At 35.9% G+C, this 19,556-nt stretch overlaps 1 protein-coding gene across 1 annotated transcript in view; it reads right to left on the reverse strand.

Moving 5' to 3' along the window:
• Positions 1–1,805: 1,805 nt before the first annotated feature.
• Positions 1,806–19,556, reverse strand: part of FBXL4 (F-box and leucine rich repeat protein 4) — an 81,702-nt gene continuing 63,951 nt past the window's right edge. Inside the window, exons 7-9 of the mRNA XM_008065803.2 lie at positions 7,552–7,623; positions 3,313–3,625; positions 1,806–2,322 (exon numbers count right to left, since the gene is read on the reverse strand). Of these exons, the coding sequence (XP_008063994.1) occupies positions 2,159–2,322; positions 3,313–3,625; positions 7,552–7,623 (549 nt within the window). The 3' untranslated portion in view covers positions 1,806–2,158. The remainder of the gene's footprint in view (positions 2,323–3,312; positions 3,626–7,551; positions 7,624–19,556) is intronic.

Genomic DNA, 19,556 nt, shown 5'->3' on the forward strand with positions numbered 1-19,556 from the left:
GGAAATGGGAGTGAGTAGTGGCATCTAGCTTACAGGGTTATTGTGAGGATTAAGCGAGTTAGTAAATGCAAAGCACAAGAAACAGTGCCTAGCACAAAGTAAGCATTATCCTAAGGTTAGCTTAAGATAAAAGTATGACTGCACCGTTGGTAGTCAAATTATGAATCTCCTCCTCTTGAAAGGTCCACTGCATAGAATATTTGCAATGTAAATATACATTCTTGGATGAAAAAATCTGAGAATGAAGATAATGGAGACCAACCAAACCCTTTTCCAACTGCACTTTCTTTCTTCCACCAAACAGAAGACTGAGTGGGAGATACTATGGATTTGACCAGGACAGGAATTCTTATACACATTTTTTTTAATGTAGAGGAGATTGTAGCAATCTTTTAATATTTTAAATTCCATATTACCTTTTTTATATCCCATAAAAGAACGCTGTACTACTAGTAAACTTTGTGACATTTATGCTTTTAAAATTTGACATATGACAATTCAGTAATTTACCATTTCTTATTCATTCAACAAATATTTGCCAAATGTCTACTACTACTTGTCACATGTATAAATTTACTAGTTTAAGAGTGCTGGGGAAAAAGTGTTTTCATATATGTACTACTGAGAGTACACTCAATCATTGTCTAGGGATAGATATCAACTGTGCTTTTCTTTTTTTAACTAAATGTGCTTTTTCTTAAATGAATACATCTTATAACAATAAATTTAGAGTAGTGCTATCCGATAAAATTTTCTGCAGTGATGGAAATGTTCTGCATCTGTGTTGTCCAACAAAATCATGTGATTACTGAACACTTGAAATGTGGCAAGCGTAACCAAAAGAGTGAATTTTTACTTAAATTTAACTAAAATTAAATAAAATAGTCACATATAGCTAGTGGCTATTGTACTGACAGTAAAGTGCTATAGGATCACTAGAGATTTAATATTGTTTGACTATAATAATTTGCCTTGAGTAGAAAAATGAATTTTGTTACACTACACAGCTAATATTAGCTTTCTATTCAAAACAGCTTTTCTCATACCACAAAATATTTTGTCTACTTTTGTAGTAGAATAACTAAATCAATTATTTAACAAAACAATGATTCCTCATTTTTTTGTACCTCCCTTTCTCCACTCCACCCCGCACTGTCCCCACACTATAGTTGATTTCTAATGTTTAAGATGCTGGAGCATATAAATTTTTATATACATATATGTGTGTATGTGCATGTGTGTGTATGTATAATCCACATGTAATTCAGAAGTCTTACATTTTTCCCTCTAGTAAATATTTAAGGCATCTGATTAACAGCTGGAAAGTTACTTTGTTTAATAGTTTTCCTCTTGTTCTTGATTATGTCCATATTTTTATATTGGTAGCATCTAGTAGTGAAATAGGTAAATCAGAAGAAATATGGAAAAAATACATTTTTTTTCTAATTTCGGGTTAAGTTTACTTTTTTTTTTTTTAAAGATATGGGGTCTTGCTATGTTGTCTAGGCTGGAGTGTAGGAGCTATTCACAGGTGCAAACACAGCACACTACAGCTTTAAACTCCTATCTCAAAAGAGTGATGATCCTGCCTCAGCTTCCCAAGTGCACATCATCCTGCCTGGCTAGAAAAACTACAAATTTTCCAGTTGAACAATTAATGTATCAGTTTAAAAAATAACCTTAACATATAGAAAAACAAGTGTCTCCAACCAGCTCTGATAGTTTTGTACATACCAAACAAAGTAGTGGCCAGGTAATAGGATTAATAAAGCATCCTTACATGGAGTTGTGAAAAATTAACTTTATTTTTGCATAAATATGATACTTTATTGCTCAGTGTTCCTTTAAAAATAAGTTAACATGTTTCCACATTATCATTTTATTAGTCATATAATTATTAATTAAAGCATAATATCACTGATTAATGTAAGGTAAAAGTAATATCAGCCACTCACATATTCTTGAAGAAAAGTGCTTACAATATCTTGTGAAAACATCTGTGTACATTTTACCTTAATTTAATGGACAATTTCATATTTTCCTTCAAAATCTATAGATGTCTTAATTCTCATCATTATAAAAACTAAGCTAAACAAAAACCAAGACCAACCCCAAAACAAACCTTACAAAAGCACATTAATTTTATTACAGAATTAAGTCACTGAGTAAAGCTCTTTTTTATGAACACTTTCGGAAAGTTTGCGTTTAGTTCTAGTACAGCTCTGATATCAATCTGCGAACAGAAGGACACATCAAGTAAGGAAAGATCTTTACAAGATTCCAGGAGTTTTCTTAAGGATGCTGGACTTACCATTCTTGTTCCTATTTAAAACATAAATAAATAAATAAAACAAAACAAGCACACATCTTAAGTATAACATTCATATACTATCCTATTAATGAGTCACTTTATCAGTTATTAAATATACTTAAAATAAATTACCTTTTAAAAATTAGAAGTATTTTTTAAACAAAATAATTCATATTGAAATGGTCCTGTTAAAAAAAATTAAAAACTGAATTTTGTCTGCCAATTTGGTATCTAGGACCTGAATCTTGTCAATACGCTACCCACTATCTTCATTCCTGTCTCCTATCCCTCAAATCAGCTCCTCCAGGTTTTCCTATTTCCGTCACCCCAGTTCAAAATGGTTTTCACAATGCATTTGATATGAAATGTGCAAGTCTGATGTGAATTCACAAAGTACCAAATGTGTGGGCAATGATAACCACTGTGGCACTGCTAGCACCCCTAGCTAAAGAAAGAAGAAAAATCGCATGGGGCTCCTTGCAGATAAATGCAGTAAGGGCACAAGAAATCCCAGAGTTGGAAAGGATTTCCAGCAGATCTGCCTGGGGTAGAACTACTCCTAAAAACTAGAATGATTAGGAATGAATATTTCACAGTATTTCTAGTCAAGAATTTAAATTAGAAAGCTTTAAAAAAATCTAACTTAAACTCACTAAACAAATGGAGTCATTTCTTCTTCTCTATGCTTAATAAACATGGAAAACACAGCTCATGTCCATTCTCACTCTTCTAACTAGACCAAGAATTAATGGTTATTTAAGCTTTTGATAGGTTCAACTATAAAATTCTGCTATTGTCCTCACTATTTTACTAAAGTACATATATAATTGTTCCTTATATCAGTTGATCTATCTTATACTTTCTATCAAACCAAGTAGTCTTGTCAGGACAAAATTTTTATTATATCCAATGATTTCTATTTTTCCTTACAAAAAGTCTGAGATTAGGTTTTTGTGTCAAGGAACAGGTTTTTAAAACAAATTTATATATTGTGTACTTACCTAGTATGTCCAGTTGCTGTAATCTGGTACAATTACATGCCAACTCTTCAATGTCTGTGTCACATACAGACCTGTTAGCTGTAAGAAAGAGTTTTTGCAAGTGTGGGAGCTGGCGTGCCAGTCTAGCAAAGCACCCGGTACTGCTCTGCAGAGTTGGGCACCAGCCGAGGTCAAGTTCCTCCAGAAGTGGACATCCGGAAGCCAGTTCTGCTATTCCATTCTCAGTAATATTCTTACATCTCCACAGATCCAGGGTCCGGAGTTTTTTACACTTGGCTCCCATCATGCTAGCGATCACATCATAGTCCTCAATCTGGAAATTAAGCAATTTCAACCTCTTACATGTTATGCTCAGAAATGCAAGCTGTTTAGAGAAAGTGAGAAGACTCTTAATCATCTCCTACTGTTTGCTTCCATGTAAACATACCCACATTCTTGCTAATACAGATCTGCCCACTCATCTCACAAATCTGCCAGCGTTTCATAAAACAATAAGAGTAATCACTTACTTAAAAATTCATTTAACAGAACTCTGGACAGAAGACATTAATAAATTAAACCTCAATGCAATCTGAAGTCCTCAATTTCTCTTGAAGAATCTGAGGATTATGTGTTGTTCTTTTAGGCTACTATTTCAACCCCGCTGCCGCTGCTCGTGAACAGGACCTAGTTTCTTCTACCTAATATATGATTGATATACTTTGGTAGGTGCCTAAGCTCTCCCTGATGTAAGTATACACATTGTAGGCTCTAAAACACTATGTGGAAATGCTGATATTACTAATAAGGATTCTAGTCTGTGGTTAAATGAGGGAAAGAATATATAACAAGAAAATAATTTAGATTTAGTATGTTAATCGTTGTCAGTTACTGGAGATATTCAATACCTATCTCATGATTACAGCATACATTTCTACTAATCAAGGATTAAACATTTCATTTTGGGGCTTTACCTGCTTTAAGAATGTTTCTTCAAATTGGGTCTTTTAAGAGTTTCCATTAGATTTTTTATAATTGTCAAAATTATCACCAGAAATCAAAAGGAAACAAAACAGTAAACATTTACAATAATTGCTTCCTTTTGTTCGTTTGTTTGTATTTTCAACAAATATTTACATACCTGCTATATCCTAGCACCACTCCAGAAGCTAGGAATAGCAGTAAACCATAAAACAGAAACATCCACATTTTGGGGAAAGACATACAGACTAATAAATAAGGAAAATAAATAGAGAGAGTGATAAGTGTTGTGAAAGTCTAAAACAGAGCAATGTGAGAATGATCAGAGTTTCAGGAGGTGAAGGAAGGGGTGGTGGTTTCTGGGATCTCAAGGAATGAGCCTGGCACATTACAGGAACAGAAATGAGATCCCTGTGGCCCAAGGGTGGTGAGCCAGAGGATGGGCTTTGAAGGGAGAGAGTGACTCAGGGGCCAGGTTGTCTAGGCCAGAAAAAGTTGGATTTTATGTTAAGCTCTAAGGAGGCCAAAAGAGAGTTTTAAGCAAAGAAACGTCATAATACTATTTACATTACAACAAAAACGCCTCTGGCTTCTGTCTGGAAGGGTCTGTGGCAGGGCAAGTAGAATGGTGGAGGAAGTCCACTGAAGAGGCTGGCAATAGTCTAGAGAACAGATGGCAGGGCCTGGATTAAGGTGGTAACAGCTGGGGAAATCTGACAGAACTAGGGTTATATTTTTTAGTTAGAACCAAAGGTTGAGAGATTAGACATAGTGGTGATAATGTCTAAAGTTCTGGAATTATGTGTAAGCCCATGCAAGACAGACTTGGGGAATCATAACTATCTCAAGTGAGAAGTACTTGAAGAACACAAACTGTGGATGTGATGAATTAGAGCAGCCAATTAGCTTCTTTAGAAAGAAAGAATTTAAGAACTCTGAAACCTATGATTCTGATTGTACTGGATTTATTAGACCAGGGCAATCTGAAAGGCAGATGGACTAATTCTCTACCAGCATAGAATAAGGTAAAATTCCTTCAAGAGTTTTTTGATGTAAAATTTTCACAATATTATTAAACATATCAGGCACAAAGAAATTTAGGGCTGGGAAAGCAAGACTCCAACCATATGCATTTTACTGAATTGAGGGCAACCTATACCTTCCTTACCAATTACAATCCCTTTGAATTACAGAAATTACTCAGAACTCTTTTTTCCCTAAAACTTTACAAATTTATTTTCTCATTCATTATCCAATTTTTAAAAATATAACAAAAGTCACAGAGAAACTATCAGCCTGAAGTTAGGTGACTTGACCAGGGACGCATAATTAGTAGGAGTCCTAAGAAAAACTAGATCTTATGATTCTTTAATTCAGCCAACCTTAAGTTACTTCAAGCAGCACTATATAATACAAATCATAAATGGAATTTTAACTTTTCTTATTTTTAAAAAATAGTAAGACATAGATAAAATAGACTATCATATCAGCCTGGAGTACTCACCTCCAACACTTTATTTACATGAGAGAGAAATAAACCATCTTATTTAAGCATAATCATCTGGAGTGTTCCCATCACTTGCTGTTAACTAAATTCCAACAAATACACTGATCTACAAACTTGCTAAAAGTTTCTGTAGGAGAGAGGGCTGAAACTAATGGTTAAAGCAAGCTTCTGATTACTTTGGGGTTTAGTTACCACTTTATCGCTTTCCATCACCATGGATAATAAAACTTCAGGTCAAAGAGATAATCGGTTATTTAAAAATATTTTTTAAATACTCTGTCTCAATCAAGAGGAAAAAAAAAACTTCCAAAGAGTCCTACAAAAATATGTATGGCACTAACTAGAATATGCAGGCTTGTTTTGTGGTTAAGACACTGTGCCTCAGAAGTTACTGTCATTGCAAATCTGTCAAACCGGCATGTGTGGCACAAAGATTGGTTTCAGGAAAAAAAGTGACACAACTAATTTAGTAAATACACTGTATTCATAAAGAAAATGTACTCCATGAGGATAACATTCAGCTAAAACATACAATAGATCACAATCACTGTGCAAAAGCAAGAGATCCATTTATGTGGGCAACAGCTTCATAAATATCACAAATCTAAAAATTGCTATTATATTGGCAGTCAAAAATAAAATGTAATGTAAAGAATGGGTTCAGTAGTCAGGTAACGTTGGAGTTTAATAAGATCAAACTCAAGGATTAAAGACTATGGGGACATGGAGGTAAACATGTCGTTATAAGAGGATCATCTAGTCTACATTGCCAAATCTTGAGGCATTTCTGAAGTCACTCCTGAGGTCTGCAAGATACTCAGATGGGACCTATTTTAGGTGAGGGATCCTGCGTGTTGATTTCAAGTGTAAGATACCAGAAGAACTTCTCCGGAATCTTCAACCATCCTGCTAATTTAGGACTTCCTACCAAGTGGATGCAAAACTGGAATGACATTGGAGTCTTTTAATCAGTCTAGGTTTGGGAAAAGAGGGCACACATGAAGGGGAATGGATAGTTCCACAATCAGCTATAATGCAAGACTCACTTTTGGTGAATATGTGAGTGAGCACGGGCATGTGTGCTCACGTGCATGCACACACACATACGCACAACCCCTCCCCAGCAAGAATTTTATTGTCCTTTGCATCTCAGTATTATTTATAAGCTATGTAATTATGTCATTTAGATACAAAAGATTTAACTCTCCCCATAAAAAGCCACATAAAATCATAATATTAAATCTGGACGAGCTTTAGAGTTTATCAGTCCAACAATCCTTAGGCTTTTGGATTTCACAGACCAGTAAAATTTCCCAAAATTGATTTCCAACATAGGATCTTGATCTTTCCATTTTGCCCAGTAAGTACAGTAAAACACACACAAAACCAAACAAGATAAACCTATCTATTACCATTAACATTTCCAGAAAATAATTTCAGAGTTTAAAAACTAAAAATAGCTTTGTAAAAAACCTACTAAACTATTGGCATTTGAGTATGACTCACAATTTATTTTGTAAAGAAACGCAAAGAGCTTATCTGAGATAATATCTGGCTTGGGAGAAGAACAATACCATATTCTACTACACTCTCATAGATATATAATGTCAGTGTCAAAAACATACTCTCCAATTTAAGAAAAATGTCTGAAAGTGAGGAACAAAGAAGTTAACCATCAACCTAAAAAAACTGTGGGTGGGTGTGGGATAGACTGGGTCGGAAGAAAAAGAGAACAAGCACCTGAGCAGTATAAAGAATTTTCAAATACTTACCATTACACAACTGCCCAAACTGAGGTGCTGAAGCTCTGAACAGAAGTTCAAAATGCTGAGCAGGGCTGTTTGCTGCCATCAGGGACCACATCAGAAGCAAATATGGAAAGTGAATGAAAGTGAAACAAAGAGAAGAGGTCAATTAGACATTAAAGGCTGTCACTGCTTTTCCTGAAATATAGCTCAAAACCTAGGTTACAGATTCCACAAATGCTATTTAATGAGTCCCCAGAGGCTCTGCCATTGATTGGCTTGGAGTCAAGGTAATCATTACTAGTCTCCATGTAAGTCATCATTTTGTATACGGTTTTGCATGCCCTAAAGACACCCATCTTCCCCATGACCTCTAAGTTCATTTCCCAAAGGTATGCAATTTGAAAGTCTAGTCAAGACTGAACAACAAAACAGCTAAACCACCCCTCCCTACAAAAACAAAAACAAAAACCCCACTGGGGGCTGGTGACACTCCTGAAGAAAAGTAGCAGCTCTGACATTCACTGATCAGCTGCAGCCTGATGGAACTGCCAATAGAGTCAACCCAAATCAAGACTGAGCTGGTGACTTTAATGTCAAAGGATTCTCTCTGCTGACAAGGATACCAACAACCATTGAGCACCTGTCAGTAGCAACACGCCAACCGAAACTACATAACATGCACTTTCTAGTCATGTTCCTGCCATTTAAGCCCATCTATCCTGTGCAATGGAAACGGTCTCACCACTAAAGAAACTCAAATACTGTCATACAACCATGGCAGCTAACAGATCTTTAACAAGTCCTAATTTCATTCATGACATTCCTGCCATGAGAAATTGCACAAAAAAAAGACAATGCAAAATTTCTAATTTTCCTTTTATAAACTAAAAAAAAAGCTATTTAAATTTACATGGCAAAATTTCTAAACATTTTAACTAAATCATATCTATAAAAATCAAGATATTATACAACCTGTGTTAAATTTGTTCCAAGTGTTCAGAAATTTAAAAATATATGTCAATGACAATGCGAAACATTTGATCAGGTCCCAGATAAGATTCTCATTGAGAAAATAAAGCAGTAAAGCATTTCACATAAAATAGGGTTACTTAAAGCAAAAATAAAATAACAGTTGTAGTAGGCCTCAGAGTGATATTAAATTTAAGTCTAATTATTTCACGGTTGAACATTTCCTTAAATTTAAGCAAAAAAAGTTTTTATTGATTTTACATTTAAGTTTCAACATAACTTACAACATTTATAAGACAATCCCATGTTCTCAGAATGTTAATATTAGAAAGAGTATACAAAGATAAATTGATTTTAAGGTTTTCCACAACACTTAGCCATTTTAACTTACTAACAGGGACATGACAATAGGTTTGCTTTTATTAAAGGACCATATCTTTATTAAGATTTTACCATGAACAAGCTCCAGAACAGAAAGAATTTTTAGAACAGATTTCATATATCCCTGACAGAAAGAAATTTTAAATTAAAAAAAAATATGGCAAGGCGCAGTGGCTCAAGTCTGTAATCCCAGCACTTTGGGAGTTCAAGGTGAAAGGATTGCCTGAGCCCATGGGTTCACACAGCTTGGGCAACTTGGCAAGACTCATCTCTACAATAAATCAAAAAAATTAGCTGGGCGTTGTAGCGCACGTCTGTAGTTCCGGCTACTTGGAAGGCTGAGGTGGAAGGATCACTGAAGCCCAGCAGGTTGACGCTGGGATGGCCGTGAATGTGTCACTGAACTCCAGCCTGGGTGACGGAGTGAGACTCCTACTCAAAAAAAATTTTTTAAATGTACACATATACCTACATACATACATATAATTCATATAACTTGTTTGGTATCTATTTTTAAATTATTTACTATGGAGAATATCAAATATACAAACACGCATAGGGTCCAATATAACACCACTGAGATTTATCAACTCAATCATTTTGCCTTCTTTGCTCATTTCTCTAAATTTTTATATCCTTCCATCCATCCACATACTTCCTTAGAAGTAACCTTTATCATGACTTAGTGTTTAAAAATGAGCTTGAAAATTATATAATTTTACTATACATTATAGATGCATAAGTAGCATATAGTATCGTTCCACATGGTTTTTACATACATGGTATTACAATGTACAAACACTTCCACATCTTCCTTATCAGTGTTCATAAGGGTTTTGTCCATCTTGCTACAAACAGCTCTAGTCACTGATTTTTAACAATTGTATATTATTTCTGTTATGGGTGCACAATTTTGACTATCACAAAAGTGTTAGTATAAACATTCTTACATGTGCATTCTTGTGCATTTTATAAGAGAGTGTTTCTCTAGAGCACATACTAGAGGAAGAATTTCCACGTGTCTGGGTATGCTTTATTAGATTTTGCAAAATCGTTCTTCTGAGTGTCTGAAACAACTTATTCTCCCACCAGTGGTTTAAGAGTGTTAGGTCCCCACACCTGTGCCAACATACAGACTTTCATCCTTTTTAATGTCTGCCTCTCTGATAAGTACAGAATAATTTAATTTACATGATTACCAGTGAGGTTGAGAAATTTTTTATAAATTCATTGGCCACTCATATCTTCTCAGTAAGTGGCTTAATCATATTCTTTGCTGATTTTTTCAGAGTATTTGTTTCTTCCTTCTTGACTTGTAGGAATTCTTTATTTATGCTAGATATCAATCTTCGTCAGTTACGTCCATTACAAATATCTCCTCTAAATCTGAGACCTGTCTTTTCATTTTGTTCATTGGATCTCCTGAGACATGAACATTTTACATTTTAATTTAGTCACATTAATCTTTTTTCTTTATGTTTGTATTCTGTTGTCTTTTCCAGAAGGTCCTCCTGAACCAAAGGAAGAATATTCTTCTTTTTGAAATCACAGCTTTAAAGTCTTTCTTTTTTTTTGCACTTAGGTTTTTAACCTAACTAGAATTGATTTTTTTTTATCTGGCAAGATGCCAAATTTCATTTTCTCCCTACTGCTCCAGTTTAGTTTATTCAAGACTTTAACTTATTTACTGATTTGTGATGCTTTCTGTCACATACCAGGTTTCGACATATGTGTGACTCTATTTCTGGATCATTTTATTTCACTAGCCTATTTGCCGTTCCTTCACCAACATTTCAGCCTTAATTATTATAGCTCATAATAAGTCTTAGAATCTAGTAGGGCAAACGGCTTGTCTTCATTCTTCAAACATCTCTTATCTGTTCTTGGCCCTCTGCTATTGCACATGAATTTTAGAATCATCTTAAAGGTTTTAGTCTTACCTTTTTAAAAATACAAAAAGATAAGTTTTTAACTCTTTTTCTCCTGTGGTCTTTGGTTGATTTATTAGCATTTTATCAATCTCAAATTTATATATATATATTTTTTAGTCAGAGTCATATCTATATATTTTTTTAGTCAGAGTCTCACTCTGTTGCCCAGACTGGAGTACAGTGGCTCGATCATGGCCACCAAAGCTTTGACCTGCTGGGCTCAGGTGATTCTTCTGGCTCAGCCTTCTGAGTAGCTGGAACTACAGGAACACGCCACCATGCCTGGCTACTTTTTCTGATTTATTGTAGAGACTAGGTCTCTCCAAGTTGCCCAGGATGGTCTCGAACTTCTGGGCTCAGGCAATCTTCTTGCCTTGGCCTCCCAAAGTGCTGGGATTATAGGCATGAGCCACTGCATCCAGCCCATAATCTTTGAATATATCTGATACCTCCTTACAGAATTTTTCTTTCTTGTTCAGAAATATTTTTAACAGTTCTTTTAGTGAGTATCTGTGAGTGATAAAAATCTTAGCAATATATATTTATTGAGTACTTATTAACATGTCAGGCACTGCTGTAAATTCTTTATATATATAAATCCTTGCAATAACCCTATTCATTCACTCATTTAACGAATATTGAATGCATATTGTGTGCCAGGCACTGTTTAGGCACTTGGGATATAACAGTGAACAGAACAGATAATAACCTATTAGGTTAACATCATTATTTCTATTTTGGATGATGAATCAAGAGTCAGAGAAAGTTAAATAATTTATTTAGTCTTAATATTTACCCTCAATTTTTTAAAATTTATTTATTTATTATAGAGATGTGGGGTACAATTCAGGGTTAGGTATATAAACATTAATCATGCAGGCACTCTTGTTGATGAGGTATGCCCCTCCCTCCCCTAGCAGTTTCCCTCAACTGCCAATCCCACGTACCCTCCCTTGACTGTTTCCCACTACTGCCAATCACTTTCTTATAGCATTATAATTGTTCAAGGTCCATTTATGAGTGAGAACATATGGAACTCGGTTCTTTGTTTCTGTGATAAATCACTGAGCATGATCGACTGCAAATCCATCCAAGTTGCCGCAAAGTCCATATATTTGTCCTTCTTTATGGCTGCATAATATTCCATTGTGTATATATACCACATTTTTTTTTTATCCAATCCAGCTTCGATGAGCAACACGGTGGGTTCCATGTTTTTGCTACTGTGAACAGAGCTGCAACAAACATACGTGTGCAGGTATCTTTGTCACAGAATGATTTGAGTTCCTCCGGGTATATTCCCAACAGGGGAATTGGTGGGTCATATGGAAGGTCAATTTCTAGTTCAGAAATCACTACACTGTCTTCCAAAGAGGTTGCACTAGTTTGCATTCCCACCAGCAGTGTAGAAGCATTCCTTTTTCTCCACATCCTCGCCAGCATCTGTCATTGTTTGTTTTATTAATAATGACCATTCTTACAGGGGTTAGGTGGTATCTTAATGTGGTTTTGATTTGCATTTCTCTGATGATGAGTGAGGCTGAGCACTTTTCCATGTGTCTGTTGACTGCCCGTATATCTTCTTTTGAGAAGTGTCTATTCATGTTTTTTGCCCACTTTTTAAAGGGGCTGTTTGTTTCAATCTTTTTTTAAAATAAAATTTATTGTACATATTTGAGACTTACCTTAATCTTGAATGAAAATTTAGCAAGGTTTAAAATGTTAAAATAACTGTTTGACAGTGATCACCTTCTTTCAACACTTTGAAAATACTACTCCATTGCCTATTAGCCTCCATTGTTTGACAAGAAGTCTACTGTCAGTTTAACTGGCTTCCTCTGCCGTTAATTTGCCTTTTCCCTCTGATAGCTCTTGCCCCTTTATTGTTGATGTCCTGCAATTTCATCATAATGTATCTAGTTAAAGATTTATTTTTATTAATTTTGCTACTTCTCTAACATTCTTTCCTTTTTTTCTTCTTTTTTGCTTCTAGAATTTCTAATCAGTGAGCAATGGAGTCTCCTAAGTACTAGTGCCAGCAGCAGCTTAACAAATATGTTCACATGTAGTTCTGTACACTTCCCTTCCAAAGTGGAGCTTAATTCCTTTCCCACTGAGCTGGACTTAATGACTCACTTTCAACAAACAATATATTGCAGATGTGATGGCATGTTACTTTTGGTATGAGACTATTGAATGATGATTCATTTGAACTATCAGTCTCATTGGGCCATGGGGTGCTGAGATACTTGATCAAACATTATTCTGGGTATTTCTGTGAAGGTGTTTTTGGATGAGACTGACATTTAAGTTAGTAGACTGAATAAAGCACATTGCCCTACCTAATGTGGGTGGGCCTCAATCAATCAGTCCAAGGCCTGAATAGAACAAAAATGACCCTCCTCAAAGCAAGAGAGAATTCCTCCTGCTTGATGATCTTCCAACTGAGGACTGTTTTTCCCCTGAATTTGGATATAAACGGAAACATCAGCTTTTCCTGGGTCTTAAGCCTGCTAGCTTTCAGACTAGAGCTACACCATCAGCTCTCCTAGATCTTCAGCTTTCTGACTCATCGTGCAGATCTTGAGACTTGTCAGTCTCATAATCACGTGAGCCAAATTCCTTATAATACATCTCTTTATGTATCTGCCACTGGTTCCATTTCAGAACCCTGCCCTCACTAATACAGTTATAAAAGGGCAGTGGCTCCAATCATGGCTTTCCCCCTTGCTCACTGAGAGGACGACAGCTGCCATATCATTAGGACACTCAGGCAGGCTATGGAGAGGACCATGTGGAGAGAACAGAGGCTTCTGGCCATGAGCTAAAGGGGAACTCTACCAATAGCCATGTGAGTTCAAAGGCTGATCCTCTAGCCATTGTCAAATTCTTGAGAAGACTGGAGCAACAGCCAACAACCTGGCTGCACCCTCTTAAGAGACTCTGAGCCAAAACTGTTCAGCTAAACCACTCCCAAATGCCTGACCTACAGTAACTGTGTAAGATAACAAATGTAGGCTGTTTAAAACCACTGAGTTTTGGGGTAACTGATATACAGCCATAGATAAATAATATAGTGAGTGGCACTTAGTAGGCATAATATATGCTTATTAACTCAATAAATAGGGTTGTTTTAAGATTTAAATTAGTATGTATATGTGTATATAGAAGTTACATATATGTAACTCACAGCAGCACCTGACATTTGTAGCATGTACAAATTTCAGTACATTCCTCAGACATCGTATTTACCAATTCTGAGTCTAATTTAAAATTCAACCTATCTATTGATTTTGTCCAATGACTATAATTTATTTCCCATATTTCTAGTCAGTTATTTTTCACAACTACTGCTCTTTTTGTTTCAGTCTATTTATATTTTGTAATTTCTATTTCTTTTTATTTATTTATTCATTTTATTTTAAAATTGTGGGGTATAATTCAAGGTTAGGGATACAAATATTCATTGTACAGGTACCCCTGTTGATGAGGTGTGCCCCCCTTCCCCAGGCAGATTTCGACTACTGTCAATTCCACCTCCCTGCTCTCCCCCCTGCAGTTTACCGCTACTGTCAATCCTTTTCATAAGGTATTACAGTAGTTGTTATTCAAGGCCCACCTATGAGTGAGAACATGTGATACTCAATTCTTTGTTTCTGTGAAAGATCACTCAGTATTATAGACTCTACCATCCAGGTTGCTGCAAAGTTCATGATTTTGTTCTTCTTTATGGATGCATAATATTCCATGAGAACCACATTTTTTTAATCCAGTCCTCTTTTGATGGGCAGCATGGTTGGTTCCATGTTCTTGCTATTGTGAGCAATGCTGCGATAAACATACATATGCAGGTATCTTTTTTATACAGTGATTTGAGTTCTCCGGGTATAGTCCCAGAAGGGGGATTGCGGGGTCATATGGAAGGTCTATTTTTAGAAATGTTAGGAATCGCCACACTGTTTTCCACAGAGGCTGTCCTAGTTTACACTCCCACCAATAGTGCAAAGTGTTCCCTCTTCACCACATCCTCTCCAGCATCTGTTATTTTTTTGAGTTATTGATAATAGCCATTCTGACGAGAGTTAGGTGGTATCTCAGTGTAGTTTTAATTTGCATCTCCATGATGACTAGTGAGGCTGAACATTTTTTCATGTATCTGTTGGCTGCTCATATGTCTTTTTTTGAGAGCTGTCTATTCATATCTTTTGCCCACTTTGTAATAGGGCTGTTGTTTTCTTTTCAGCACATTTGAGTTCCTTGTAGATCCTGGATGTTAGGCCTTTGTCAGATATGGAGTTGGCAAATATTTTTTCCCAGTCTGTAGGCTGTCTCTCTGTTCTCTTGATGGTTTCTTTGGCTTTGCAGAAGCTTGTCAGTTTGATGAGGTCCCACTAGTCTATCTTATCTCTTATGGCATGGATACTTCAGGTTTTGATCAGGAATTGGTTGCCAGTTCCAACTTCCAAAACAGTGTCTCCTGCATTCTCTAGGGTTCTTATAGTTTGGGGTTTTACATTTAAGTCTCTGATCCATTTAGAGATAATTTTTGTGTATGGGGGTAGGTAGGGGTCCTGTTTCAATCTTCCACATATGGTCATCCAGTTTTCCCAGCACCATTTACTGAATAGGTTCTCGTCTCTCCAGTGGTTGGTGAGGGGCTTTGTTGAAGATGAGTTGGTTGAAAATTGAGGTTTTGCTTCTGGAATCTCAATTCTACTCCATTGGTCTATATTCCTGTTCTTGTACCAATATCAAGCTATTTTGATTACTGCAGCTTTATAATAAAGTTTAAAGTCTGGGAATGTGATATCCCCTGCTTTTGCTTTTTTTTGTTGAGAATTGCTTTGGCTATTCTTGGTCGGTGATCCGTCTAGGGTTGTGAGTGGGGTGTTAAAGTCCCCAGCTATGATAGTGTTAGCATCAATATCTTTTTTAAATTTTCCTAGAAGCTGCTTTAAGAAAGTTGGTGCTCCTATGTTGGGTGCATATACGTTTAGGATGGATATTTCCTATTAATGGATTGAACTTTTTATCATTATGTTGTGACCTTCCGTATCTTTTTTAAGGTTTGATAGCTTAAAGGGTATTTTGTCTGAAATTAAGATAGTGACTCCGGCTTTCTTTTTTTTTTTTTTTGAGTTGGAGTCTCACTCTGTCACCCAGACTGGAGTGCAGTGGCCGCTCCCGGCCACCGCAGCCTCAACCCGCTGGGCTCCGGCGATCCTTCTGCCTCAGCCTTCCAAGTAGCCAGAACTACAGGCACGCACTACCACGCCCGGCTAATTTTTTGATTTATTGTAGAGATGAGGTCTGGCCTGCCCAGGTGGGTCTTGAACCCGCAGGCTCAGGCAATTCACTCACCTCAGCCTCCCAAAGGCGCGGGATTACAGGCTGGGCCACCAAGCCCGGCTGACTCCGGCTTTCTTTTGTGTTCCATTTGCCTGAAATTTTGCTTCCCATCCTCTTACTCTGAGTCTGAGTGTCCTTTCTGGTGAGATTAGTCTCTTGGAGACAATATACTGTTGCCTCATGATATTTTATCCATTTTGCCATTCTGTATCTTTTCAGTGGTACATTTAGTCCATTCACGTTCAAGCTAATTAATGAAATGTGAGAGTTTATCCCTGTCATGAGGTTCTTAAAGAGTTGTTATTGTTCCTGTTTGTTTATTGTCTTTATTTGTGTTGATTCATGTGTGTTTTCAATCTTCTTCCTGTATTCTTGTGAAGAATGTTGTAATTCTTTTTTCCTTTTCTTCTGTGTTTAATACTTTCTTAAGTGTTTCTTGTAGAGGTGGTCTGGAGGCAGTGTAAGTTCTTAGGGATTGGATGTCTCTATTTCTTTTTAAAAGATGCTATCACGTATTTCTTTGAAACCCTACTCTTAATCCTACTCTGTCTAAGGGGTTTGCACACCGTCCCTTCCAGAACCAGGATTTCTAATGAAGGTGTAGAGGTTCTGCTCTGCAATGGCACTGGGGATACTGCATGAGCAGTAGGAAGCTGGGCTCAGCTGCAATGGCACTGGGGATACTGCATGAGCAGTAGGAAGCTGGGTTACCTACTGGGAGGTATGGCCAATTTCTATCTGGTATATCTTCCCAGGCCAAAATCCCTCCTTTCTCTAAGACTTCTAGCCCAACTCCTGGAGTGGCTTAGAAAGTCATGTAACACTGTCACCTAGCTCTGATGATCCTCTGGCTGAGACTATAAGATTATCCTGCTATGGTTTGAGATAACTATAAATCAGTTTTTATAATTAAAAATAAGAGTAAGACAAAAATACGAATAGTCAAGAACACTATGTTAACCTGTCTGAATTGTTCCACAGAGAAATCTCAACTACTGGTTATTAGCTATCTTAAAGATAACAACTTTAAGGCACAGACCTAACCATATATCCTCTTAACTCACTTTTGAACTAAGAGTCTAATTATACATACCCAAAAAACATCTTGTGGAATGGTAGATGCATTCTTTTTTCTGATACAATTTCAAGTCTCAAAAGAGGAACTCATGACATAGTTACATATTCAGGCAAACATTTTTATAATAATTTAATCAGTCTGCACATTAAACTGAGAATTAGAAAATTAAAAATTTAGTATTAGAGAGAACTATCATTTTTAATCCTCACCTTAAAAAGGAACTAACATAGAACAAAAGAGAATCATGTTGAATGATATCACTCATCTTTGCTGAATAAAAGATGTGAAATCAAATCCTGAGACCAATACTCTTAATATAGGAAGGTAGGATTCCAAGTTAGTATTGTCCATTCTAAATCATGACTCCTAGAAAGCATATAATAAAGGTACATATAACAAGTTTATATATTACAGACATAGACTACATAAAATATAGACTAGTTGTATCACATGATCACAAACAAGTGTAATTTCACTGATTAGGATACATATCAAACACATCAGAGCAGAGATGAGGAGATGGAGGTATTGGTGCAGCAAAACACAATGACCCTGGAAGAGATGCCATAAGGAATGTAACAAGGAGTCAAACAGAGCTAAATAAAAGGGTTGACAGGTGGCACTGAGGTGAGCAAACACAAATTAATAGTTCGTGGTTTCCTCCAGCAGAGCTCACCCATGGTAAGCCAGAGACTGTGGGAGCACCCAGATTTAGAGAACATTATCTATGAAATTAGTTTGCAATCTCTTTAAATCCATTAACCCATTTTCTTCTAAAATATCTGTAGAATATTCTTTCTCTATGCTGCTAGTATTCAGAATTAAAATATTGTTACTGATGTCAAAGTAAAGAGAAGAAACCACACTTCCTTCCCAGATGAAAAATGGCCTGATTTTGTAGAAACCACAGACTCAATAGTTTAGAGCAGGATAATAAGATTATCCTGATATAGTTTGAGATAAATCACTATAAAATCAGTTCTTATAATTAAAAATAAGAGTAAGACAAAAATACATATACTCAAGAACACTATATTAATCTGTCTGAATTGTTCCACAGAGAAACCACAACTACTAGTTATTATCTATCTTAAAGATAATAACTTTAGAGCACAGACCTAATAGTATATCCTCTTAACTCACTTTTGAACTAAGAGTCTAATTATACATATCCAGAAAACATCTTGTGGAATGGTAGATGCCAAATTCAGTCCACTGTCTGTGTTTTGTAAATAAAGTTTTATTAGAACACAGGTATACCCATTTATTAATTATCTATGGTTGTTTTCCCACTACAACAGGAGTGTTGAGTTGTTGTGACAGAGACCAAAAGGTTTACAAGGCCTAAAATATTTACTATGTAGCTCTGAAAAAATGTACTGATCCCTACTTAAAAGAACAAAACAATTCTACCATAATGAATACATACAGCACCTCTACTTGTTTTGGACACAAAAACTGAGAGATCAAAGCTACATTATTTAGTGTACTATGAAAAAGACTTACAAAATAAAAAGTGAAAAATTTTATGAACCTCTTATTTAAGACTTAAGGTATCTCTTATGTCTCCAAGTCTACAAATTCTACTGGTTAGTCTATAAAGCTGATTAAACAGAAGCACAAGAGTAGTTCTTTAAAATTAAAATATAATTCAAACAGCAGTTTTAATAATACAAGGCAGATTCATTTTCAAATGAGTTTGTAATTTTCAAACAAAGGTTAACCTTATTTAAATAACTATAGAAAAGAACTCACTGGGGAGTCACTGGATTCATGATAATTTCTTCTACAGAATTACTAAAACAGTGTCTGGCGAATGCTATCATTTGGTAGTAAGATATATGCTCATAAAGAAAGAATGTTTTTTCATTCCACCTAAAATCTACCTATTAACCCTTTTCAGCAGCTTCAAAACCCAATGGATAACTGTTAGTAATAAATTCAAAAACTCCTCACATCCAGGTAAAGAAACATAATAGCTTCTTAACTTGGGACCAAACTGGAAAAGTAAATGCATAATTAAATGTTCAAGCAGATCAGATGACACCTGTCCAAAATGGACAACGAAACGCCAAAAGTAAAGAAGTAAACAGCAAAGTATTGTAACAGGTTTATGAATGGAGAGAAAAGCAAGAGACTAGCTCAGTGTGAACGGTTTTAATTAATGCAATTAGGCAAAAACAACTAAAAAATATGCTTATAGGATCATGACTCCCAACTATACTCTACAAATCAGAAAAGAACTGTAAAGGAATTCATCCATAAACATCACACTCCAATAATTACAACAGGAAGAAGACTCTTTCTCCCTATGTTCACAA

This window comes from Carlito syrichta, unplaced genomic scaffold (assembly GCF_000164805.1).
Source record: "Carlito syrichta isolate Samal-C Ts95f unplaced genomic scaffold, Tarsius_syrichta-2.0.1 Scaffold104742, whole genome shotgun sequence".
Classification (NCBI taxonomy): Eukaryota; Metazoa; Chordata; class Mammalia; order Primates; family Tarsiidae; genus Carlito; species Carlito syrichta.